We start from the raw sequence: 22,294 nt of genomic DNA, 5'->3' as shown, positions 1-22,294 counted from the left end.
CACTGAACTTACTGCACGCACACCAATTTCACTGTAAGTGGCCTTTTACGCATCAGTGCCCACTCCCCTGCAACTAGGTCGTTTCTCTTTCCATCTCACAAAGTAACACTGCCTCATCTTGCAGTCTGAGGAGCCCAACTGGCAGATCTAGCCAGTTCTAGGTGTCACATGTTCACGGTCCTCTCCACTACCTGGAAGACGGTTCCCTTGCTACACCATAAAAACTATGACCATGTCGCATAACACGCACATCTAAATAAGGTAAACCTTTTAGTACTAAGTCTCCCCAAATCTGTTCATCACTGCCAGCTGTCTGAGGAAATGAAGCCATCAAAAGCTCCAAGTTAACACGGCACAGTAATACGGCAGGGACACCAAATTTATGAAACCTCCATAAACACACCTACTTCACTTTTACACAACGAGATTCCTTCACCAGTAGAAAAGCAGGGATGCTAACAGCTTACTTCTAAAACCTGCCCAATAAATATGAGGCTTGACTCACTGAACACCAGGAAACCAGTGAAAACTGGTCCTGTTGGGAGGCCTCGGCTTCTAGGAAAATGATGGGTGCCAAGTTCTTAAATGGCCAGGCTAAATGAAACACCAAGGCCCGCTCTCTAGTTTATAGGTTTCTCTTGCAGTATCAACTGGAGAGGGGAAGGGCATACCCACGAAGATTTTCACAATGTTTCTTCTACCCTGTCGTGCTTCCCTGTCTTTAAGCAATGGGGGGTGGGGGACACCTCACTGCCTCAGTCATGAGAGGGTACGACTCTTGATCTCAGTACCCCACGTTGCGGGGAGAGACTACTCAAAAATAAAAATCTTGAAAATAAAAAATAAATAAACAATAAAAGAAAGCGGGCACCTGGGTGGCTCAGTCGGTTAAGCATCCCACTTCGGCTCAGATCATGATCTTACGGTTCAAGAGTTCTAGCCCCGCGTCGGGCTCTGTGCTGACAGCTCAGAGCCAGGAGGTTGCTTCAGAGTCTGTGTCTCCCTCTCTGTCTGCCCCTCCCCCATCCTCTCTCAAAAATAAACATTAAAAAAAAATTTAAACAAACAAATAAAAAAAAATAAGCAACGGTGCCGTGCCCACGTTCCTGAGGAAAGCCTGTGATTCGTTATGGCTCCAGCAATACCCGGCTTGGACTGGTGTGGGCACGGTTTCAGTGCACCGTGAACAAAGTCCCTCCCCAGGTAGACTGGAAAATGCCGGCCCGTTTTAGACCGTAGACACTGGCAGCGTGATCTGAGCCAGTAAAATACAGCTCAGGGACAAAGACCAACAGACACATTAAAGGGGTTGTCGTGCAGCAGCTGGCCAGAGCCAGCTGTAGGGCCTCTACTCAGCGTGGGACCATTTCAAACAGCACCTGGTAACAGGTGAGCCTGCCTTGCTTTCCTAACGAAGGCCAAGCGTAACTACCCAAGAACTGTAAGAAATGCTGGCCTGCCTTTGTAGGTACTCGCACAAATATACGAAATGCTGTGGACTTTTTTAGAGGGACTAATCTGTACCTTACTTTTTCTTCAACAGGTTTCAAAGAGGAGCTCTCGCCACCCCCTACGAGTATCTTAACCAAACCAAATACAGCCCAGGGCAGCAAGCAACACGCTCTAGGAAGATGTGAAATCCCAGGCCAGTGGACTGCTGACGTTTTGCATACTTTAGACTTAAGAGTCATTAATAATTTACCAACAATTCTACCACCTCCAGATTAGCTCCGGACTATAATAGATTTCCTCAATTTACGAGTTATCAGAACGCATTCCTTTTAATTAAATAGTTTCTAACAAGAAAGGAAAAGCAACTTGAGTTACCAGGATCTCCCCAGAAAAGTTTACTAAGAACGATTTGCGAGTCTTCTGCTGGGAAATGCAAAAAAGATTGAAAAATATAAAACTGAAGGGGGCCCAGGGGACCCTGGGGAGGGAGCATATAGTGGTCCACACAAGCTTTGATCCAAATCAGAAAAGCCCAGTTAAAGAAAACGCATTATGTGCGCTCCCTATCCAGACATCCACTTTTCTGTTTTACTGCACAAAGAAGCACTTGAAATATTTTCACTCAATGCTTTGATCTGGAAATGAGGGTCCTGTGATAAGGCCTGTGACTTTCATATTCTACAGAGAATTGCATACACACGTGTTAAGAGTGAAAACGTCACGTCTGGCACCTTGATTTTACAAACACTGCCATGATGAGTAGAGTAGCCATGAATACAGATGATGACTTTTAAAAATTACTGAATGCTCTGTGTTCACATTTACTGCGGGTACCCGGTGATCTAAGTTTAAGTAACAAGAGAATGCTCTGTGGACTGTTAGATGAAGAGCTGTGTCGTCAAATAAAGACATGCTGTACTTAAGGTGACAAAGCCAAAACCCTCGACTGCATGTCAGGAGAACCAGGTCTCAGTGGAGCAAGATGCACTCGCTGTTCTGGCCCGAAGCACAAAGTCACAATGCAGGAGCCAAGAGGAAACACTGATGCAAAGACTTTTTTCTACCAGTGCTGCCAAACAGGCTTTTAAAAGCACAGACAGACACACATTCTTAAACTACATGCAGGGAAATGTGACACAAAGTATCGCCCGTTAATGTCAAGCTTGCTGCCACCATTTCTCTAGATACCCATTGCATTTTCTTATCAGTTATACACATGAGAAAGCAAAACCTTTTTTAATTACACAAAAATGATCAACTCTTTTACTAAAGAGAGTATTTTCAATTAATTTCAATGCTCTTGAAGGAAGTGTGTGTGCAAAGGAGAGACAGGGAGGGAGGGAGGAAGGAAGGGAAGGAGGAAGGGAGGGAACACATTTCTGAGTGTCGTTTTTCCTTCCAAAACCACCCAATATGGTCAACTTTGTTTTAAAGTGTTAGATTTAGGAAATTTTCCTCAGTGAGGAACAAACGGAAAGCAGGAAGTCTAAACAAAAGCAAATTAAATCAAGACAAGGACATCAAAAACAAATTTGGCTTTACTTTTCGGTGGAAGTTGATCCTATATCTAACACTGCACAAGGTTTCCTGCACAATGAGAAGAGAAGCAGAAGTCCCTTACACTGCCTCGCTTTGCCAGAGAATCACCGTAGTCTGCTGGCAAAGTCCGCTTGCTGGACTTTTTCTGCTCATGTTCAACTGCATCTTCAATTATAGGCTCAAGCCTCATCTGGACAAACACCAAAGATTGGGATCAATGTCTTTTCATTACACAGAGAAAGATCTAATACCCTGTTTTAGGTCTCTGCAGTCCAATTAAACAAATGTATGACTAGCAGGATTCAAAGTTAAAGAAAATGCAAAACCCCAGCAGTGACAAAAATCAGACATTCTAGGCCCCGACTTAATCTCTTGACAACTTTCGAGGTTTGTAAGGTCTGTTTCTGAGACCCGATTGGGATTTCAGCATCTTCATTCCGGGCCCCACCCAGGAAACTGATCTGTTAACATCCCCCAGTTTAAATAAAACACCTTCCCCCCCAATTTCACAGAGAACGTTATGTCAGCCCACCGCCCAATCTTCCCAACCCTCGGTGGCGAAACCCCTCCTTAGAGTGCTGCTGTGCAGACTGCTGCGTGTTTCTCTTCAGAAACCGGAGCGCTGCTGGGCGGGCGTTACCTCCGTGAGGATGGTGGTGTCGTAGGACGGCTGGTACTTCTCCTTCTCGTGAGCGGTCCTCTTCTCCATCTTCTCTCGGTCCGTTTTTTGTTTCCTGTCTGCACCTTTAGGCTTAAACACAAGGCAGAGGGTTTCGTCCAGCAGGCTGAAGACGGAACATTTACCAGCAGCACCGGGCCTTACTTATCACTAACAGCCTACTTTCTCTCTCTTACCTTAAACACTTTGATTTGGCAGCTAGCTGAGTGTAGATGATCCGTGTATTCTCCATTTTCGTTCTGCTTAAAGGTGTCGACCTGGATCCTGAAAGGCACTCCCTTCTCGCCTCCGTGCTTCCGTGGAGTGAATTCTGTGCTGATGCAGTGCACCTGGAAAACAACTCAAGCTGAAGGGGACTCAGAGAACCGTCTACGGAGTCCCCTTCTATTTTACTCCTTCTTGGACGTCCTGCCACAGCCGTACATTCAAGATCTTTTCGATTAGCCGGATGCCCGTCATGAATTTCTCTGTACGGCTCTCCTCTCACGAATCCAACTGGGCCTTTCTGGACTTTCCCCGGTCCAACGCCTCCTGTCCTTTAATGCAGGACTTGTTCCAATCACGGGTACTCTCCTACCTCCACTCTGGACTGAATGATGCTCTCAGACGCAGGGTCCTCGGCCTCGCACGCGGCTCAGTCCACGGCAACGGACACCTCACCGTCGAGGGCTTCCGTTTGTCCTCCCTCTCCCGCCACCACCTTGCCTAGCCAGCCCATCCCCTCACTGCCGGGCCTACGTACGCCAACTGTGAGACCGACCACCTGGGCAGTGGCCACCTTCCCCAGAGCCCACTACTCGCCCTGCCTGTGTGAGCTAACTCCTCTGTCAGCCTTCAAAGTGCACTGAGGACAAGGCTCATTTCCCACCACTTCTGTTCCTCTTCCAATACCAGTACAAGGTCAGCTAATACGAACCATGTCCCTAGTGATTATTAGTTGATGGGAGATACTATTTGGTAGGCCACAAAAACACAAAATACTAAAGATTCTTTACAGTTCACACAAATGAGAGCCTACTTAGGCTCATCAGCAATTACGCAATTTCCCTTTCTGCATGAAGATTACCTAACTCGGTAGTTTTAATAACACCATACACAAATTTGAACACAGAGGGTATAAAAATTACTACTAAGTCTATTTTACACATATTATATTTATGTTTTGAAAAAACTCATCTCTTAGGGATACAAACTGGGTACTTAGGGTGAAATGAAATGCCTGGGAGTTGCTCTAAAGTACTCCATCAACAACAAAAACCAGGGAAACGACTAGTAACTGTTGAAGCCAGGTGGTAGATACACTGAGGATTCATTATTCTTCTTCTCTCACTTTGGTGGGGGTTTGACATTTTCAATATTAGAATGTCTTTAAATAATGGCAGAAGGTGGGGCGCCTGGGTGGCTCAGTCGGTTAAGCGTCCGACTTCGGCTCAGGTCATGATCTCACGGTCCGTGAGTTCGAGCCCCGCATCGGGCGCTGTGCTGACAGCTCGGAGCCTGGAGCCTGTTTCAGATTCTGTGTCTCCCTCTCTCTCTGACCCTCCCCCGTTCATGCTCTGTCTCTCCCTGTCTCAAAAATAAATAAATGTTAAAAAAAAAAAAATAAAAATAAAATAAATAAATAAATAATGGCAGAAGGAATCTTGAGCTGTACACTTTTTCCAATCTCACCCTTTATTTTTTTAAGTAAACCCTATGCCCAACGTGGGGCTCGAACTTACAACCCCAAAATCAAGAGTCGCATGCTCTATGGGCTGAGCCAGCCAGGTGCCCTAATCCTACGCTTTTAAAAACAGCAGCTTTTCGGGGGGTGCCTGGGTGGCTCAGTTGGTTAAGCGTCCGATTCCTGGTTTTGGTTCAGGTCATTGTGTCGTGATTTATGAGTTTGAGTCCCTAGCTGGGCTCTGTGCTGACAGTGCAGAGCCTGCTTGGGATTCTGTCTCCCTCTCTCTCTGCCCCTCCCCCCGCTTGCTCTCTATTTCTGTGTCAAAATAAATAAAAATAACCTTAAAAAAAAAAAACACCTTTTGTTTCGAAGGGGCACATGCATCCCAATGTTTACAGCAGCAGTATCAACAATAGCCAAAGTATGGAAAGAGCCCAAGTGTCCATCGATGGATGAATGGATAAAGAAGATGTGGTATATATATACAATGGAGTATTACTCGGCAATCAAAAAGAACGAAATCTTGCCATTTGCAACTATGTGGATGGAACTGGAGGGTATTATGCTAAGTGAAATTAGTCAGAGAAAGACAAAAATCCTACGACTTCACTCATATGAGGACTTTAAGATACAAAACAGATGAACAAACATAAGGGAAGGGAGCAAAAATAATATAAAAACAGGGAGGGAGACAAAACATAAGACTCTTGAATATAGACAACAAACTGAGGGTTGCTGGAGGGGTTGTGGAAGGGGGGATGGGCCAAATGGGTAAGGGGCATTAAGGAATCTACTCTTGAAATCATTGTTGTACTATATGCTAACTTGGATGTAAATTAAAAAATAAATTAAAAAAAAACCCAGGAGCTTTTGTTCAAGAGAAATACATCTTACAAGAAATAGAAGTTTTAATTAGAAGTTTTGATTAGTGTTATTACCAATGGTAAAAGTAGTTTGAGTAATAGGTTAGTCTATAAATGACGGATTTAGTAGGATAACCCCAACTTCACTTTATACACACACGTATACAGTTATGTGTACGTAGGTTGAAAAATATACACATATAGAAGACATAAGATAGTTTACAAACAAGCATTTAAAGAAGAGAACATTGTGTGTCAAGAATTCAAGCTCATCCATGGTCCTTCAGATGACCAGGCTGGTGGACTTCTAATAAGGTAAAACTCCAAACCTGAATGAAAGCAGACGTGCGCTTTGCAGGGTCCCACAGAAATTCAACCGCATTTAACTGGCTTGGATTTGTCCTGGTGTCAATTATTCCCACAGACATCGGAATATCTGTATTTTAAGAAGAAGTTACACAGAAACTCATCTACTACAAATAACTGAAAAGCTTACAACTTAATATCATTATGTGCAAATGAAATCATTCAACACCACGCTGAACCTTTTCCTTCAACGTTCCCATGGTCAACCACACTAACACCCAAGCCCGCCCAACGTGCACGAGACTTTCTCCCACCATGGTTTCTATTTCACTTCATTCAACGCACGATGGATGTGCCAATCGAGAACTAAATAAATGGTTTCAAACTCAAAATTCCTGACTCAGGTTCTTTTAGCACCAAAAAACCCACTTTATTTCTAAGTACAGAACAACTCAGGGCACGCAGGACCCACTAACACCAAAACTCTCTCCTCACAGTTAAACATGCTGCCAACACAGTGACAGGCACGGCCGACCGACCGCCGTCTCTCCAGAGTCTTCTGACAGCCACTCGTACCTAAATCGAGAAGTCTGTCTCCAGGGCGATTCCACTTCCAGCCTTCGAGTTGCTGATGCTCCGTGTACTGCAGCCGTCTGTCATGGAACACAACTCTTATGATGCTCTGTGGAGTAAGTGGGGAAAATGAGCACTTTTAAGCTCTTCCGGCTAAAATGCAGAAGTGTTTTCACTTCTTATGCGTTAACCTATAATAGACGAGCATGCGAGGAAAATTCTGCTTTCAACATTTTCCAAGTGAACTGCTTTGTTCTTGGAATATGTGGATTACGGGTATAATTATTCGGTGCAAAAAGAATTACAACTCAGAAATAAAAAGCACAAATAAAATGATCACTTAGGTAAAATTTTTATTTAAAAAGTTGACATCGCAACTCAAAATTAAGGTACACGTCCATAAAATCAGAGAGCAAGAATTTGACTTCTATGAAGAAAACATCAGATTACAAAAATGAAAGGGCAGTATAAGCAGACAGAAACCCGGGCACAATGGCAAAACTATTTAAAATAATAGTTAAAAACTGAGGGGTTTTTTTTTTTTTTTTACAGATAGTCAAAGACAAGTACTGAGTAATATATAGAAATGCTGAATCGCTGTACCTTACAACTGAAACTAATATAACACTGCATGTTAATTATACTTCAATAAAATGAAAAACTAAAAAGATAGTCAAGGGACAGGTGGGAGAATGTGCCCACACCCACCAAGAAAAGAACATACATGCTAAAGTCATTCTCTACTATTTACGTGCAAGAGGTTATCTGAGGTAAGCAGTGGGGGGAAGTTCCGCCCACAGGCAAACTTCATCCAAACACTCCGGTTCCCAGGGAAGACTTTACTCCACACACTTGAGGCCAGTTCTCCGCTCTCCACCCATCCCTCCTTCACTTCCCACACGTTTCAGGTGCCAATGATTGTTTGGTTCCAGAAACAAGAAAACAGGTCATGCAATGTCTTCAGATACTAGTGTTTCTGACGCATTTATAAGCAACTTTCTCATGATGCAGTAAGATCATCATGTTTCCAGTCTACGCTCTTGTTTGACTAGGAAATAATCTGTTAGCAACACATATAAATACTACTTTAGTGCCTTGCCTTCCCTACCCACCAGGGTACTGCCCAAAATGTGGCAGAATGGAGAAATATTTTGAAGGAAACTATTAAAAAGCAGCAGTATTTTAATGTGAAATGCAGTTGACCCTCGACAGCACGGGGGTTGGAGGCGCTGAACCCTCCCACAGTAGAAAATCCACGTGTAACTTTGGACTCCCCCAAAACAACTACTTAATAGCCGACTGTTTACCAGTTTACCGGTAACATCGACAGCTGAGTAACACACATCTTGTGCATTCTTACAATAAAGCTAGAGAAAACAAACTTCTACTAAAAAATCGTAAGAGAAAATACATTCACAGTACTACGCTGTGTATATTGAAAAAATCTGCTCCTAAGTGGACCCGCGCAGTTCGAACCCTTGTTGTTCAAGGGTCAACTGTAGTTTACAAAGAGGCCAAAACAGTCACTGGGAGCAAAGTGGAAATCTATAAAGGCACAGTCACAGCTGTGGTTCGTGCCACCCGCCTTGCCACCTGCACCCATGTCTGCGGGGCCTGCCCGGCCGTCCACCAGCACCCACGTGACACCACCGCCCGCGGGCAGCGAAGACCTCACGGGGAAGGTGCACGGGCTGGCGGGGGCCTTGGGTCACGTTGCCCAACAAGCCGAACTCAGAATAAGGTGCAGCACAGAAATGCCATGATTTTGATTCTTTCGTATTTAGTGAGAACCAGATCGAATCCACAAATTCAGATGAAAATAGTATGAGAATATCGGTATCAGATTTAAGAGCTTGACTAAACCTCATTCTAGGAGGCCAGACTAAGATGGCACGGTAAAGAATATTAGAACCAGAGTTAAGAAGTGGCAGCCTATTAAAAAAAAAAACTTATGTGAATTTGGAAGGGGAAAAGAAAGTCAAACACCAAGAGAGCCAGCAGGGGAAAGGGGCCCTAACAGCAAGAACGAGCAAAGCGAGCACATCACCAAGGCCACTGAGCACGGTCAAGTTCCAAAGCACCTCTGCCGACCCGGCATTTGTTCCCTAAGATGCCCCCACCATAGCAGACTCAAAGATCGTGGAGTCAGGAAATTAGACACCAGATTGCTGCACAGTACTTCTGGGATATATATTGCAGATAAAAAAAGGGTGGGCTTCTTAAGAAATTCACCCTGCAGTCCTCTGGCAGGAGCAGACTGTTGCTCTGAGTCCCAGGCAAGCTCTCGGGCTCTAACTCGATGTATTCTGGCACAGCCACCAAATATCAGACATGTGGCTTATGTGGAAGATGAAACTGATTGAAAACCTTAAAAAATGTTTTTAATGTTTATTTTTGAGAGAGAGAGAGAGAGAGAGAGAGAGAGAGAGAGAGAGAGAGGACGAGCGGGGAAGGGGCAGAGAGAGAGGGAGACACAGAACCCGACGCGGGCTCCAGGCTCTGAGCTGTCAGCACAGAGCCCGACGTGGGGCTCGAACTCACAAGCAGTGAGATCCTGACCTGAGCCAAAGTCAGACGCTTAACCGACTGAGCCACCCAGGCGCCCCAAGACCTTTTAAAACTTAACCTTTCCACTCTGTAAGCTAACTGTTTAGGAAAACTGATGCTTTCAAAATAAGTGCCCTTGTCGAGGAAGAACATGCTTGTTTAATGACAGCAAAACACCCACTTTGCACTTAGAGGGAGACGGTTTCTCTACTGTCAACAGTTCACTTACCTCATAATGAAGAGTTGTTTTTGCCTTAATTTCTTAACTGGCGTGAATCTTGTAAATTAGATGTTTTTACATATTTTAATTTGGAAGTAAATCCAAGAGGCAGAACTTAAAGCAATCAAGCAACAACTTAATTAACCCTGCCATTCCAAGTTAACCTGACTGGTGTTCTCGAGTAGCTTATCACAGGCACCCAGGATACACGTGTGTTTATCGTAAACCACGTGAGAAACACATGTGGATGCGTCATCGCACCATTCTACCTCTGTTATGCTTAAATTTTACCATATAAGTAGCTTTCTATCAACGTCTACCATTTTTAGGTCCAGTTTTCAGGACCTCAATACCAGGCACATAATGCCTCACTTCATTTTGTACAGGAGTCTACAATTTAAACAACGTTTCAACACTTCCACATCGATTTTTTTTTAAAGCGGCTTCTCACAGTCATCCAATGTAACTTTCACAGTGACAGAGGAATTCACCCACATCTTCCCTTAAAATATATACTCCTGGTGGCATTTTCACAAATACAATTGGCAGATTTGCCTGCAGGTGAACCAGGGCACCCGGTGGCCTGACAACAAGCCAGCCTGGTAGGACTAGGGCATCCCGAGAGGATCGCTGACATCTCGAAGCTTCCTACACACTAGAAAACGAGAGCGGTTAGTCTGACCTGACTCACCCTCCGGGGAAAGGACCAAACCCACTGACCGAGCACAGACCCGACAGACTCAAGGTGCAAACTGGCGAATGTGAGAATGGGAAACAAGCTGTCTCCCTCTGGTCTGGGGAAGATGGGAGCTCTGGGAGTCGGAAGTCTGGGAGCTCACTCCAAGCTGGCAAGACAATGATCAGTGGGGAGCAGACCCCCATCTTTCCTCCAACCTCCCAAAGGATTGGGGTCTTCCTGCCTCCCAGGAACGGAGGAAGCACTAAAACATCCCAAAGATGCTCCGGCTCTCCCAGATGGGCCCAAGCTGCCTTTCCCGCGCTCACCCTCTAAAAAGGCAGACCCACAGAGGGGAGTCTTTCCATGGAACGCCTCTCCATACCGAGCGCCCAGCAGTGCCCAGGCCCCCGGGTGCCTCTCTGGGAAGACGGAAGCGTCAAGAGAACAAAGGTCTGCTTCTCTCACGCTGACACTTAGCCACACTGAAGCTCTGCCTTCCCTCAAGCTTCTTCCAGAAGTCCTGCCCTGTAATGCCACCGAATCTATAGTACAGCACTCTGTGTGTGACAGGCAGAGGCTAGAGGATACCCTGCAGGACACTGGAGGGAGCAGGACGGTCCCGAAGATCTATCCTAAAAGGAATGGACTAGCCAGCCGATGGTTATGCCTCCTACACTTGGAATGACCGCCCTCATTCAGATACGTCTCAGCGTGGACACAGGGTGCACAGAGATCTCCAGTCTTCAGAGAGATTTTAAGAGGTGAAATAAAAGGGCTTTAAAAGTGTCATATGAACACTTAACATTTCCCCCCACGTTATTCTTTTACTTTTACAGGAAAAACTTAAAAGTCTCTGTTGTGGTGGTGGGTTTCTCCCCCACGGCCGCAACTGTGCTGCCTTAGTGTCCAAAGGGCTTTCACATTTCCTTAACCCAGTAACTGCTATCATTTCTGTTTTATAGACAAGGACACAAAATATAGTTCAAAACGTCAAGAGTTGCAGGGTAGCCGATACTTCTTAAAGTGAAATTAAATGGTTTTAAAAGAATGACTCTCGGGGCGCCTGGGTGGCGCAGTCGGTTAAGCGTCCGACTTCAGCCAGGTCACGATCTCGCGGTCCGTGAGTTCGAGCCCCGCGTCGGGCTCTGGGCTGATGGCTCAGAGCCTGGAGCCTGTTTCCGATTCTGTGTCTCCCTCTCTCTGCCCCTCCCCCGTTCATGCTCTGTCTCTCTCTGTCCCAAAAATAAATAAACGTTGAAAAAAAATTTAAAAAAAAAAAAAAAAAGAATGACTCTCGTGCAAAAAAACCTAAACCTGCTACTTTTTTCAGTCGCTGCAAACAATACCTGTTGGGAATCAAAATGCATCATCCTTACCTTTACCAATTTTCCAGTAATCTCGGGCATATCTCCCATTTTCCGATTATCCAGCATCCGAATTTCGTAAGACTGACCTATTTTGAACAAATTGTTGAATTTAAAGAAACTGTGTATCACCGACAGTCCACACAAAGAACATCGCTGTTTAACATAAAACTTCAATGGCCTCTCAACTAGAGGAACCACTCAGGTTGATTTTTCTTTCCTACAAACCACATCATCCTTTCCTTCGTACACTATGACAGAAGAATGAAGAGCTTCTCTGACGGTTTATTTTCATGTGCTAGACTCTCACATTAAAATTTTATTATACACAACAAGCATAATCCAACACCAGTGTTTTACCACGGCTTTACTGAGATACAATTCACATACCATAAAATTCATCCTTTTAAAACCTGACTCGTGCTTAGCATATTCAGAATTGTGAAACCATCACCACTACCAACCATGGGGCATTCTCATCACCCCGAAAAGGAAACTGCACCCCTCAGCAGGCACTTCCCACCCTCACCCACTCCGCCCCTGGCAACCACTCATCACTCTATTTTCTGTCTCCAGGGACTTGCCTGGCTCACACCGGACATAAACAGTCACACGGTACGTGACTCACCGGCTTCCTTCACTACGCATGCTTTCAGCGTTCACGCACGTCACAGCAGGACAACGGGCAGATATCCTTTCACTGCACTCTGCTGCATCCCCCTTGGCAGATGCCACGGTTTTTACAACTGGAGGTTTGTGACCACCTGCATCAAGCAGGTCGATCGGCACCATCCTTCCAACAGCACGTCACTAAGAGTCCTCACGCTGTATCTGTCACATTTTGTCATTCTCAGTATTTCAATTTGTGTAATTCACAGTATTGCAGACTTTTTCATCATTATTGTGTTTGTTATGGTGAACTGTCATTGTAACCCACTGTTTAGCAATAAAGCATTTTTTTTGAAGTTTATTTATTTTGAAAGGGAAAGAAAGAAAGCGAGAGAGCAGGAGAGGGGCAGAGAGAGAAAGAATCCCAAGCAGGCTCTGCGCTCTCAGCGTGGAACCCGATGCGGGTCTCAAACGCACAAACTGTGAGATCGTAACTGAGCTGAAATCAAGAGTCAGATTCTGAACCAACTGGCCTCCTCACTGCCTGGGCCTCCCAGGCGCCCCGCGATGAAGTATTTTTTTTTACCTAAAATATATACATGGTTACTGCACACTGACGAGACCATAGGATGCTGTAAAGAGAACTTTCATGTGCACTGAGGAGCCGGAAAACTCGTCTGACTCATTTTACTGCTGTGGTCACTTTACTGTGGTCCGGAACAGAACCTGTGCTGCCTCTGTCTGAGGTGTGCCTGCACTTCACTCCTTTTTACTGCAAAGATTCCATCGCAACAACGTACCCCGTTTTGTTTGTCCATTCACTAGCTGACGGACATCTGGTTGGTTCTCCTTCCTGGCCATTAAGAGTAGCGATTCTGTGAACATCTGTGTACTGAGTTTCGTGCGAGCCAAGACCACGTTTTAATCCTAGAACCTTCTTCCTGTGACCAATGGACCCAACTCACATTCTCTCACTGTTTAATGTCCATAAGAAAACACAAATAGACATCGACACACCAACCTGTATCATTAGGAACATAAGCTGTTGCCAACAGTCAAGAATGTACTCTGCAACCACAAGAATGATTTCTCAATTACCCATCATTAAGTAGTAACGACGACAGCATAATCTGATATGGAGAAAATCAAGAGTGCTTACAGGAGCACCTGGGTGGCTCAGTGAGTTAAGTGTCCGACTCTTGATTTTGGCTCAGGCCACGATCTCATGGTTCCCGGAATCAAGCTCCACATCGGGCTCTGTGCTGACAGTGTGGAGCCTGCTTGGGATCCTCGCTCTCCCTCTCCCTCTCTGCCCACCCCTACTCGCTCATGCTCCCTCTCAAAAATAAATCTACTTGAAAAACAAACAAAAAAAAGGAGTGTGTCTGGTATGCATCATATGAAGCTGAGGATATTTATGATCTAGTCCACAACTCCAATGGCGCATACCCTGTATAAAAATATACAGAAGGTACTAGATCATATGGTCAAAATACAACAAAAGGTTATTAAATCACAACCAAATCACTCCAAGGCTGGTGAAGGAAAACCATTGCATATAGTATGTTACTAAGAAAAAGTCCTTAAGTCCTTCAACAGATTGAGATTACCACTAGCTAACACCATGGCAAAAGACATTCTTAAAAAGTTAAATTTGCAGCATACGTAACAATGGATCTAAACTCAGAAAAACAGTAAGAAATAAATTTTAAAATAAAGCATATGAATAGGTATTTTGAAAACTATACTATTATACGTTTAAAAGTACACTCAACTTCACAAAAATTTAGGCAAATTAACAAAATGTTTGTGTTAATTATCACATCAATAAAAAAATGTTTAATTAAAAACCAAGTAGGTGAGGACAGGGGAGAAATAACCTGCCCAGGAGGGAGGGAAAACTTGTCCTGTGAGGATTATTTTACGATCCTCAAAATCTCAAAATTCTCAGCACTGAAAAAAAAACAAATCAGGTGCCTGAGTGACTCAGTCGGTTAAGCCTCTGACTCTTGGTTGAGGCTCAGGTCTTGATCTGAGTTTCCTGGGTTCAGCCTGCATCGGGCTCTGTACTGGCAGCGAGGAGCCTGCTTAGGATTCCTCCCACCCCCTCCCGCCCCCGCCCCTCCCCCACTCACGCTGTCTCCGTCTCTCTCTCAAAATAAATAAACTTAAAAAAAACCAAATCAAATAAGGACAACATCTCCATGTTCCTGTCTTCCTTTGTATGATTTTTCCTAGTCAACCTAACAGGACACCTCTGTGCTCAATACAAAGTTCAATGTTTTCACAAACAGATCTCAGGATTGGTTGCTCCTGTATTAAAGCACTGTCGATTTCTATTCTAAAATCCAAAGTAAGTTTCTACAACAGGCTCTGTAACACTTGCTCTTCTTTAAATGGTTTCCCTATGGGCACCTGGCTGCCTAAGTAGGTAGAGCAAGCGACTTCTGATCTCAGGTTTGTGAGTTCCAACCCCACGTTGGGTGTAGATTACTTAAAAATAAAATCTTTGAAAAAGAGATGATAGTCACTGAACAACCAGGCCTTCATTGGTTTAATTTCTCCTTCTATTTGATGCCCTTCCATAAATCTCTTAATAATATAGTTTCCAGAAACATGTCTAGGTTTTAACTGAAATATAAAGAAGACTCCAGTATCAATGGAGTATACAGTTAACACAACAGCAGTACTCTGATTTGCTAGTCCTATTTTAATTTTTTTATTTTCTTTTAAACTCTGTAAAAAATGTCTATTTATTTATTTTTGAGAGACAGCATGCATGCACCTGCGTGAAAGAGCAGGGGAGGGGCAAAGAGGGAGACAAGAGAATCCCAAGCAGGCTCCGTGCTGTCAGCACAGAGCCCAATGTGGGGCTCAAACCCACGAACCGGGAGATCATGACCTGAGCCAAAATCAAGAGTCAGACACTTAACCAATGGAACCACTCAGGCTCCCACTAGTCCTGTTTCCAACTTTATATTCTGAACTTACCTTTCATGTTTTGACTTTAAGTTTTATTGAGAGAGAATGTGCACATGCACACATACATACACACACGCGCGCGCGCTCGCAAGAGTAGGGGAGAGGCAGAGAGAGGGAGACAGAGAATCCCAAGCAGAGTGCACTGTCAGCACAGAGCCCAATGCAGGGCTCGATCTCAAGAACCATGAGATCATGACCTGAGCCAAAACCAAGAGTCCGAGGTTTAACCTAAGCCACACAGGCACCCCTGAAGTTTTGACTTTTTATTCTTTTGGCTGACAGAGTTGCAAACTATAATTGTTGTGAGTTCACATCCCCACCCAGTTTGGTTCCTCAGATGGACTCCAGAGCAACACGGAGCCCAAGGTGTGATAGTCCCCACCACCCCCCATGGCTAAGTTCAAAGAATTGATTCCTAAGGTCCTAATATAGAACTTTAATCTATAAAAAGAACCACAGCTAACCTCAGGGAAATGCACAGCTGTAAAATGAAATTAACAAGAAATATATTCTTTTTTGAAACTTCTATCATTTAACAGTATTTTTCTTTTTTTTCTTTCCAAGTTTTTATTTCTTACATATTGGTTTTCTTCTCTCTTCTCTTTTTTTAACAGTATTTTTAATCCAACAGACATGCTATTTCCTAGGGCCTAAAACCTAGGTTCTCCAAATAGAAGTTGGCCTTCCAATGAGTAGGTATTTCTCATCCGACAGCAGCAAAAAGCTGACCTGGGAAAATCAAGGGGTTCAGAAGTCACATCCCTACCATAAGGAGGGAAGCTTCGAGGACTCAGGTGGAGCTGTAAGACAAGGGGCGGTCCAACAGCGGCCAGATCCCCACTCCAGGGGAGAGCCAGCTGCCTTTACTCCACCCTCCGGGGCTCCGCGGCATTTGGACTACAGTCTTTCACTTCGCAAAGTGAGACTAATTCTTGTAACCTAAGGGCAGAGAAGGTTAGCTGCTCAAGCATAAACAGGAAAACACAAATATAGTTTTTAAACTCTGTGCTTGTATTGTTCAAAACAAAAACTGACGCTCCGAGGCATCGAATACAACTTGGAAAACTTGCTCCAATTTACACCTGCCTAGGACGCTAAGACCACACAGAATTTATCTTTTCTTTATGGTTTTATGCCATGGCAAATATTCTTCAGCAATGGCTGCCCAAGAGGCAGAAGGGGAGCAATGAACTTTAAGGGTAGGCTACCTACCAGCGGTGACCGAGCTACAGCCAAAGAATGGCACAAGCATGTGCCAACACTCAACTGAGGAGACCCATCCATAAAAGGCAGTGGTGAAGGAAGCTTGCATACTTGCCTGAATATTCAAGGTGATTAAAATACGTAAGCAGGGGTCCCCAGACCAGCAGCAGCGGCATCACCCGGAAACTTGTCAGAAATGCAAATTCTCCGGCCCTACTCCAGACCTCTAGAGACAGAAGCTCTATGGGGCACAGCGATCACGTTTTGACAAGCCCTCCGGGTAACCCCAAAGCATGCTACAGTTGGGGAGCCACTGGTATGTGAAGCTCCCAACAGCCAGTCCATCACTACTCTCTCCAACACGAGGCCCTCAGGACCCTCTCCTGGGAGTAAACTTTATATTCAAAAAGCCCTGAGGAAAATGCCAAGAATTAACCATCTTTTCCTTAGCAGCTGAATAAATACCGTATTACGATAAACACTCCCAAAGTGCTGTGCCAAAGAGAAAAACAGCCTGGTTTGCAAGGGCTGGTTATACTATTGTATCATTTTGCACAGGGTTCATTTAATATAATGCTTTATCCACCACTGTGCAATATTACAGGTAATAAGATTTCAAAATCCTTCTTAGTTTAAATGGCTTACCGGTCTACGCCGAAATTAAGAACTAATTCAATCTAGAGCTGTTTAAATTGCATTATGACTCCTTTGCAAGTAACCGCAATGCATTACATTCGTTTCCTTGTCTGACAGCCTCACAACAGTCTAGGATACCTCTTACTCCGTCATTAACGGGTGCTCCACAAATACACTATATTCACATATATGCATTATACATGTGTGTACAGTTCACATATGTGAATATACACACATGCGCAAGCGCACACACACACACACACACACGCACAAGCACAAGAGCTCAGACTTGGTGAGATGCCCTTTCGAGACCCAGCTTTGGCAAGGCCTTCAGACGTAAGCAAGGAGGCGGGACCATATGATGCAAGTGTTTTCATCTAGACTCTAAGAGTAGATGCTGCCCACCTTGTGGAAACAGCTCTGATAACACACAGCAGTGGCCTACGCCGCACCACCCTGGAGATCAGCCACCTGGTACACATTTGCTTCGGCTGACATCATAGTTGTCTACTGCCGCTACAACAAATTTCGACAAACTCAGTGGCCTGAAACTATACAAACTTGTTATCACACAGTTCTGGAATTCAGAAGTCCAGCATAGGTCTACTGGGCCAACATCAAGCAGTCAGCAGGACTGTGTTCCTTTTGGAGGCCTTAGGGTAGAACCCACTTCCTTGTGGTTTTTGGGTTTTTTTTGTTTTGTTTTTGATGCCACTAATATCCCTTGGCTCATGGCCTCTTCCTGGGTCTTCAAATCTGACTCCGACTCTCCTACCTCCCTCTCTATAAGGACGCTTGTGATTTCACTGGGACCACCTATATAATCCAGGATAATGTCTCCATCCCGACACCCTTTATTACTATTTTTTTAATGTATTCTCTACCCCTAATGTGGGGCTTGAACTCACCACCCTGAGACCAAGTGTCACATGTGCCATCAGGCGCCCCTAACACTCTTTATCTAACCACATCTTCAAAGTCCTTTTTGCTATATAAGGTAAAATATTCACAGGTTCTGGGGATTAGGGCATGGACATCTTTGGGGAACAATTATTCTGCCCACCACAGTTCCTAAGCAGTGCAAAAATGCTATTTCTACAGTTTAAAACTCTGACTGGCTTATTTAAAAGATTGTGATAATACACTTTCCAACAAACCTGGCAAACTTCCTGAGTCACGGAACAGGTATCTAGTACCAGGCTGGGTTCTAGCAATTTCCAAAAACTGCTCATCCAGCTGCAACAGGAAACTAACACATCAACCAAGGTCTAAATAGTTGGTTTCCAGTGTGATCAGAAACCATTAAAGCTACTTAGTTATAAGTGACAGGAACAGCAATAAAGGTCGTATTGGACTTCCTATGTGTTGGCTAGCTTGTAAGTGCATCATATCCATTAATTCAATTTAATCAACTGCTCTCACCTTGTCTTACGAATCTGTAAAATGCATTTTTTAAGTAAGCTCTATGCCCAACAGGGGGCTTGAACTCATGACCCCAAGATCAAGAGTCTCCTGTTCTACGGACAACCAGTCAGGCACTCCTAAAATGGATTAATAAAACTTCGGGAGTTATTGGGGAACTAAATAACACACATATAGTACTTAGTGCAATGCTTCACACATTGTGAACACTCAGCAAACGTCAGTCTAATACGTCATTACTATAGATGGTGGCTGGCAACTTTTATCAACATGAGAGATCTTTTCCCAGTTTAATAGTAACAGTGATAAATTATGGATGTTTCCCCAGGCCAACAGACAGACACATCCAACACATTCCTTTAAACAGGGGTCTGTGTGTACTCGATCATCCCATGGTATGCACGCAACAGAACTTACTCAACTATTCCCCAAGTAAGAGAAATGCACGTGACTCCCTTGTCATTAGAAATAAAGCTACAGCGGATATCCACGCCCCTACATAGTTTCTTCTGATATTTTTTTATATCTAAAACAGGTTACCATATACACTTAAGGTTCTTTCAAATATGACACTTAAGTCTCAAACAACAGAAGGCCTACCCAAACAATATTAACACCAAAGTTAGGGTACTGCTATGGGTGCTATGGTAGAATAACCTGGGTTGTAAAACCTCATGGATCCTCAATTTATAGATCAAATGAAAGGCTAGCATAAGTTATTCTTCCGTATTTCAGAATACTATTATTTCATAATAATCTAAAATCTACAGCTCACAGTTCAAGGAATTAAAGATCCTATTTAATGATGGAAAAATAATCATAATATATCTTAAGCGAACAGGTGTTAATTCCAATTTTGTTGAAATATACACAAGAAAATACACCTAAAACAACATTTAAAATACTAAAAAGTATTCTTGGCGGGATGCAGCTACAGTCAATTTTCATCTTTATCTCTTGAGGTATTTCCCAATCCTTCTACAATTAGAGTATGTACTACTGTTTTTACAAGAATAAAAGTTCAGGGGTGCCTGGGTGGGCTCAGTTGGTTAGGCACCCAACTCTTGATTTCGGCACAGGTCATGATCTCACGGCTCGTGAGTCTGGGCCACTGCACTGTCGGTGCGGAGCCTGCTTGGGATTGATTCTCTCTCTCTCTCCCCTCCACCGACCCCCCGCCCTCCCTTGCTCACTCTCTCGCTCTCAAAAATAAACTTTAAAAAAAAGAAAAAAGGAAACTCTAGATTTAAAAGAAATCTAAAGGAGCAACATGCTTTCAGTATGTATATCCAACAAATGAATAGCTGTGTAACAAAGTACTTTTGTTTAATTTGGTCAGTCACATTGGCCCATGCCCAGACTGCTAAAGGTACCTCAGAAAAAATCCCTTATAATTTCCAAAAGTAAATTCTACACCCACATCCGTTTTCCGCTCTGCCAGCTCTCATTTTCATATCACCAAAACATAATATTCTCATCAAGTGCAGACAAGATACGGGTGGACAAAATTTGACACGGTTTATTTTAGCCACAGACCCCATCCTGGTGCAGCTTGTCTATTTTCAGCACAAACCTGCTTCAGGCCTGAGACCCAGGTTCCTTGCTAGCTGGATTTCTGATTCATTCTCAAGTTCCATATTGAAACCAGGGTTCCTAAAAATAACTGACATCCTTTCCTACTTGCTCCTCCTCTGGATTTGGTCTGAAAAACCCTGTAATAAATCTCGTTCCACAGACCTTATTGATGCAAATCGGCTTCCACAAACTTTTACCTCGTTGGCTCACGGTAAAATGCCGACAATTTCTGTTAACTAAAGCTGTCGAACTTAAGAAACATAATCGAATTGCAAGCTGTTACCGGCAGACTAGGCTGTAGTGCCACCGTGGATATATCGAAGTTCTTCCGGCAAAACACGATCCAGCCATACCAACCTTGGTTCAAGTAAGTGAGCGTCTCGTCGTGCAGTTTGACGGCTGGCGAGGTGGCGGCGCACATCACATACTGAAAGGGTGGGTGTTTAGTCTCACCATCCAACGGAAGGCTGGAATCTTCCTGCTTAAAAATGGGCAATGCCAAGACATCGCTGAAAGGCAAAGGAATCAACATTGACCTGAGTTTGAGTTTAAAATACTTGAAAGCATATAAAAACATGTAGGGGTAGCTTCTTTTAAAACTTTAAGTTCAAGGGCACCCGACTGGGTCAGTTGGTGGAACATGCAACTTCTGATCTTGGGGTTAGGAGTCTGAGCCCCGCGTGAGGTCCAGGCGCTACTTAAAAAAAATAAATAAACTTTTATAAAAAAATAAATAAAAGTTAAGCCCAGAAACGTCATGTAGAATGAGAGAACTATTAATGTTAATCTGGCTCCCCCAAAAGATAGTATTAATAACCCATCTCTCCAGCGTGGGTCGGGGTGGGGGGGAGAGTGGGGGAGCAGCTACGATTAGGCAGATAAAATGAGAAGTATTTAATAGTTAATAAAGTCCATGCTGATTAAGCAAGAGATCTAACAATATGTCTGCTACTTCAAAAAACTCTTTAAAAACCTTAAACTCCATATTATTTCTATAAGAAAAAAAGAGCAAGTGCATAGCTACCTGTTTTGAAAGGTAGGTCACACTGGCACCATAAAATCACAAAGAAGCGTCTGATTAAGACGGTACTTTACAAAAAGTGCCCCGCTAGGCCTGGCAAATGCTGGGCATAAAGCTTCAGGCTTCGTCTGAAACAGTGGCTTCTTCTGAGAAGTGGACAGTTGCTGCAGAAGCAGCTGCTATCTCCCCAAGGATAACTTGGCGCACCGGCTGGGGGGATGCGGGGGGGGGGGCCTTCTGGGGCACTGCCTGTACTCTTCTCTGTTAACCCAAACACATGGATGTGTTTGCTTTGCTTTTTTACAAAAACAGCAGAGATATAACTTACATTCCATAAAAACTCACCCTTTTAACCATTCAGTGGGTTCTGGCATATTAATAGAGTTGTGCAGTTATCCTATCTAATCCCAGAACATTTTCATCACCCCAAAAAGAAATCTCATGCCCGTTAGCAGTCACTCCCCAGCCCTATTGCCCGACCCTAACCCTAGTCCTGGCAGTGACCTACTGTGTCTCTATGCACTTGCCTTTTCTTTTTTTTTTTTTAATGTTTATTCATTTTTGAAAGAGATAGACACACACACATGGAGTGTGGGCAGGGAAGGGGGGCAGAGACAGGGAGACACAGAATCTGAAGCAGGCACCAGGTTCTGAGCTGTCAGCACAGAGCCCGACATGGGGCTCGAACTCATGAACCACGAGATCACGATCTGAGCCTGAAGTCGGACATTCAACCTACTGAGCCAGCCAGGTGCCCATGCACTTGCCTATTCTCAACATTTAATGCAAAGAGAATCCCATGGCCTTTTGAGACTGGCTTCTTTTACTTGAGGTTTTCAAGGTCCCGCTGTTGTAGCATTCCCATTTAGGGATGATACTCCCTTCAATCAGACGGATCTAACAGATGGATCAGTCTGTTTATCCACCCTGGGGCATCAGGGCTGCTGCTGCTAGTGTA

General features: G+C 44.0%; 1 protein-coding gene and 1 long non-coding RNA gene across 3 annotated transcripts in view; one reads left to right on the top strand and one right to left on the bottom strand.

Moving 5' to 3' along the window:
* Positions 1-22,294, bottom strand: part of UBP1 (upstream binding protein 1) — a 51,369-nt gene that overhangs the window by 15,851 nt on the left and 13,224 nt on the right. The window contains exons 2-8 of one of the 2 annotated variants that reach the window (XM_025912965.2): positions 20,673-20,824; positions 11,901-11,977; positions 7,082-7,187; positions 6,529-6,635; positions 3,847-3,999; positions 3,632-3,742; positions 3,074-3,181 (exon numbers count right to left, since the gene is read on the bottom strand). In XM_025912965.2, the coding sequence (XP_025768750.1) occupies positions 3,074-3,181; positions 3,632-3,742; positions 3,847-3,999; positions 6,529-6,635; positions 7,082-7,187; positions 11,901-11,977; positions 20,673-20,824 (814 nt within the window). The remainder of the gene's footprint in view (positions 1-3,073; positions 3,182-3,631; positions 3,743-3,846; positions 4,000-6,528; positions 6,636-7,081; positions 7,188-11,900; positions 11,978-20,672; positions 20,825-22,294) is intronic. The other variant, XM_025912967.2, reaches the window with a different exon arrangement.
* LOC147577039 (uncharacterized) lies at positions 3,996-7,417 on the top strand. The gene is made up of 2 exons (XR_015255921.1): positions 3,996-5,055; positions 5,309-7,417. It is a non-coding gene; the product is annotated as an uncharacterized LOC147577039 (long non-coding RNA).

The sequence above is a fragment of the Puma concolor genome, chromosome C2 (genome assembly GCF_028749965.1).
Source record: "Puma concolor isolate L17-30 chromosome C2, mPumCon1.1.hap2, whole genome shotgun sequence".
NCBI classification, from domain to species: Eukaryota; Metazoa; Chordata; class Mammalia; order Carnivora; family Felidae; genus Puma; species Puma concolor.
This window is presented reverse-complemented; position numbering and strand designations above follow the sequence as displayed.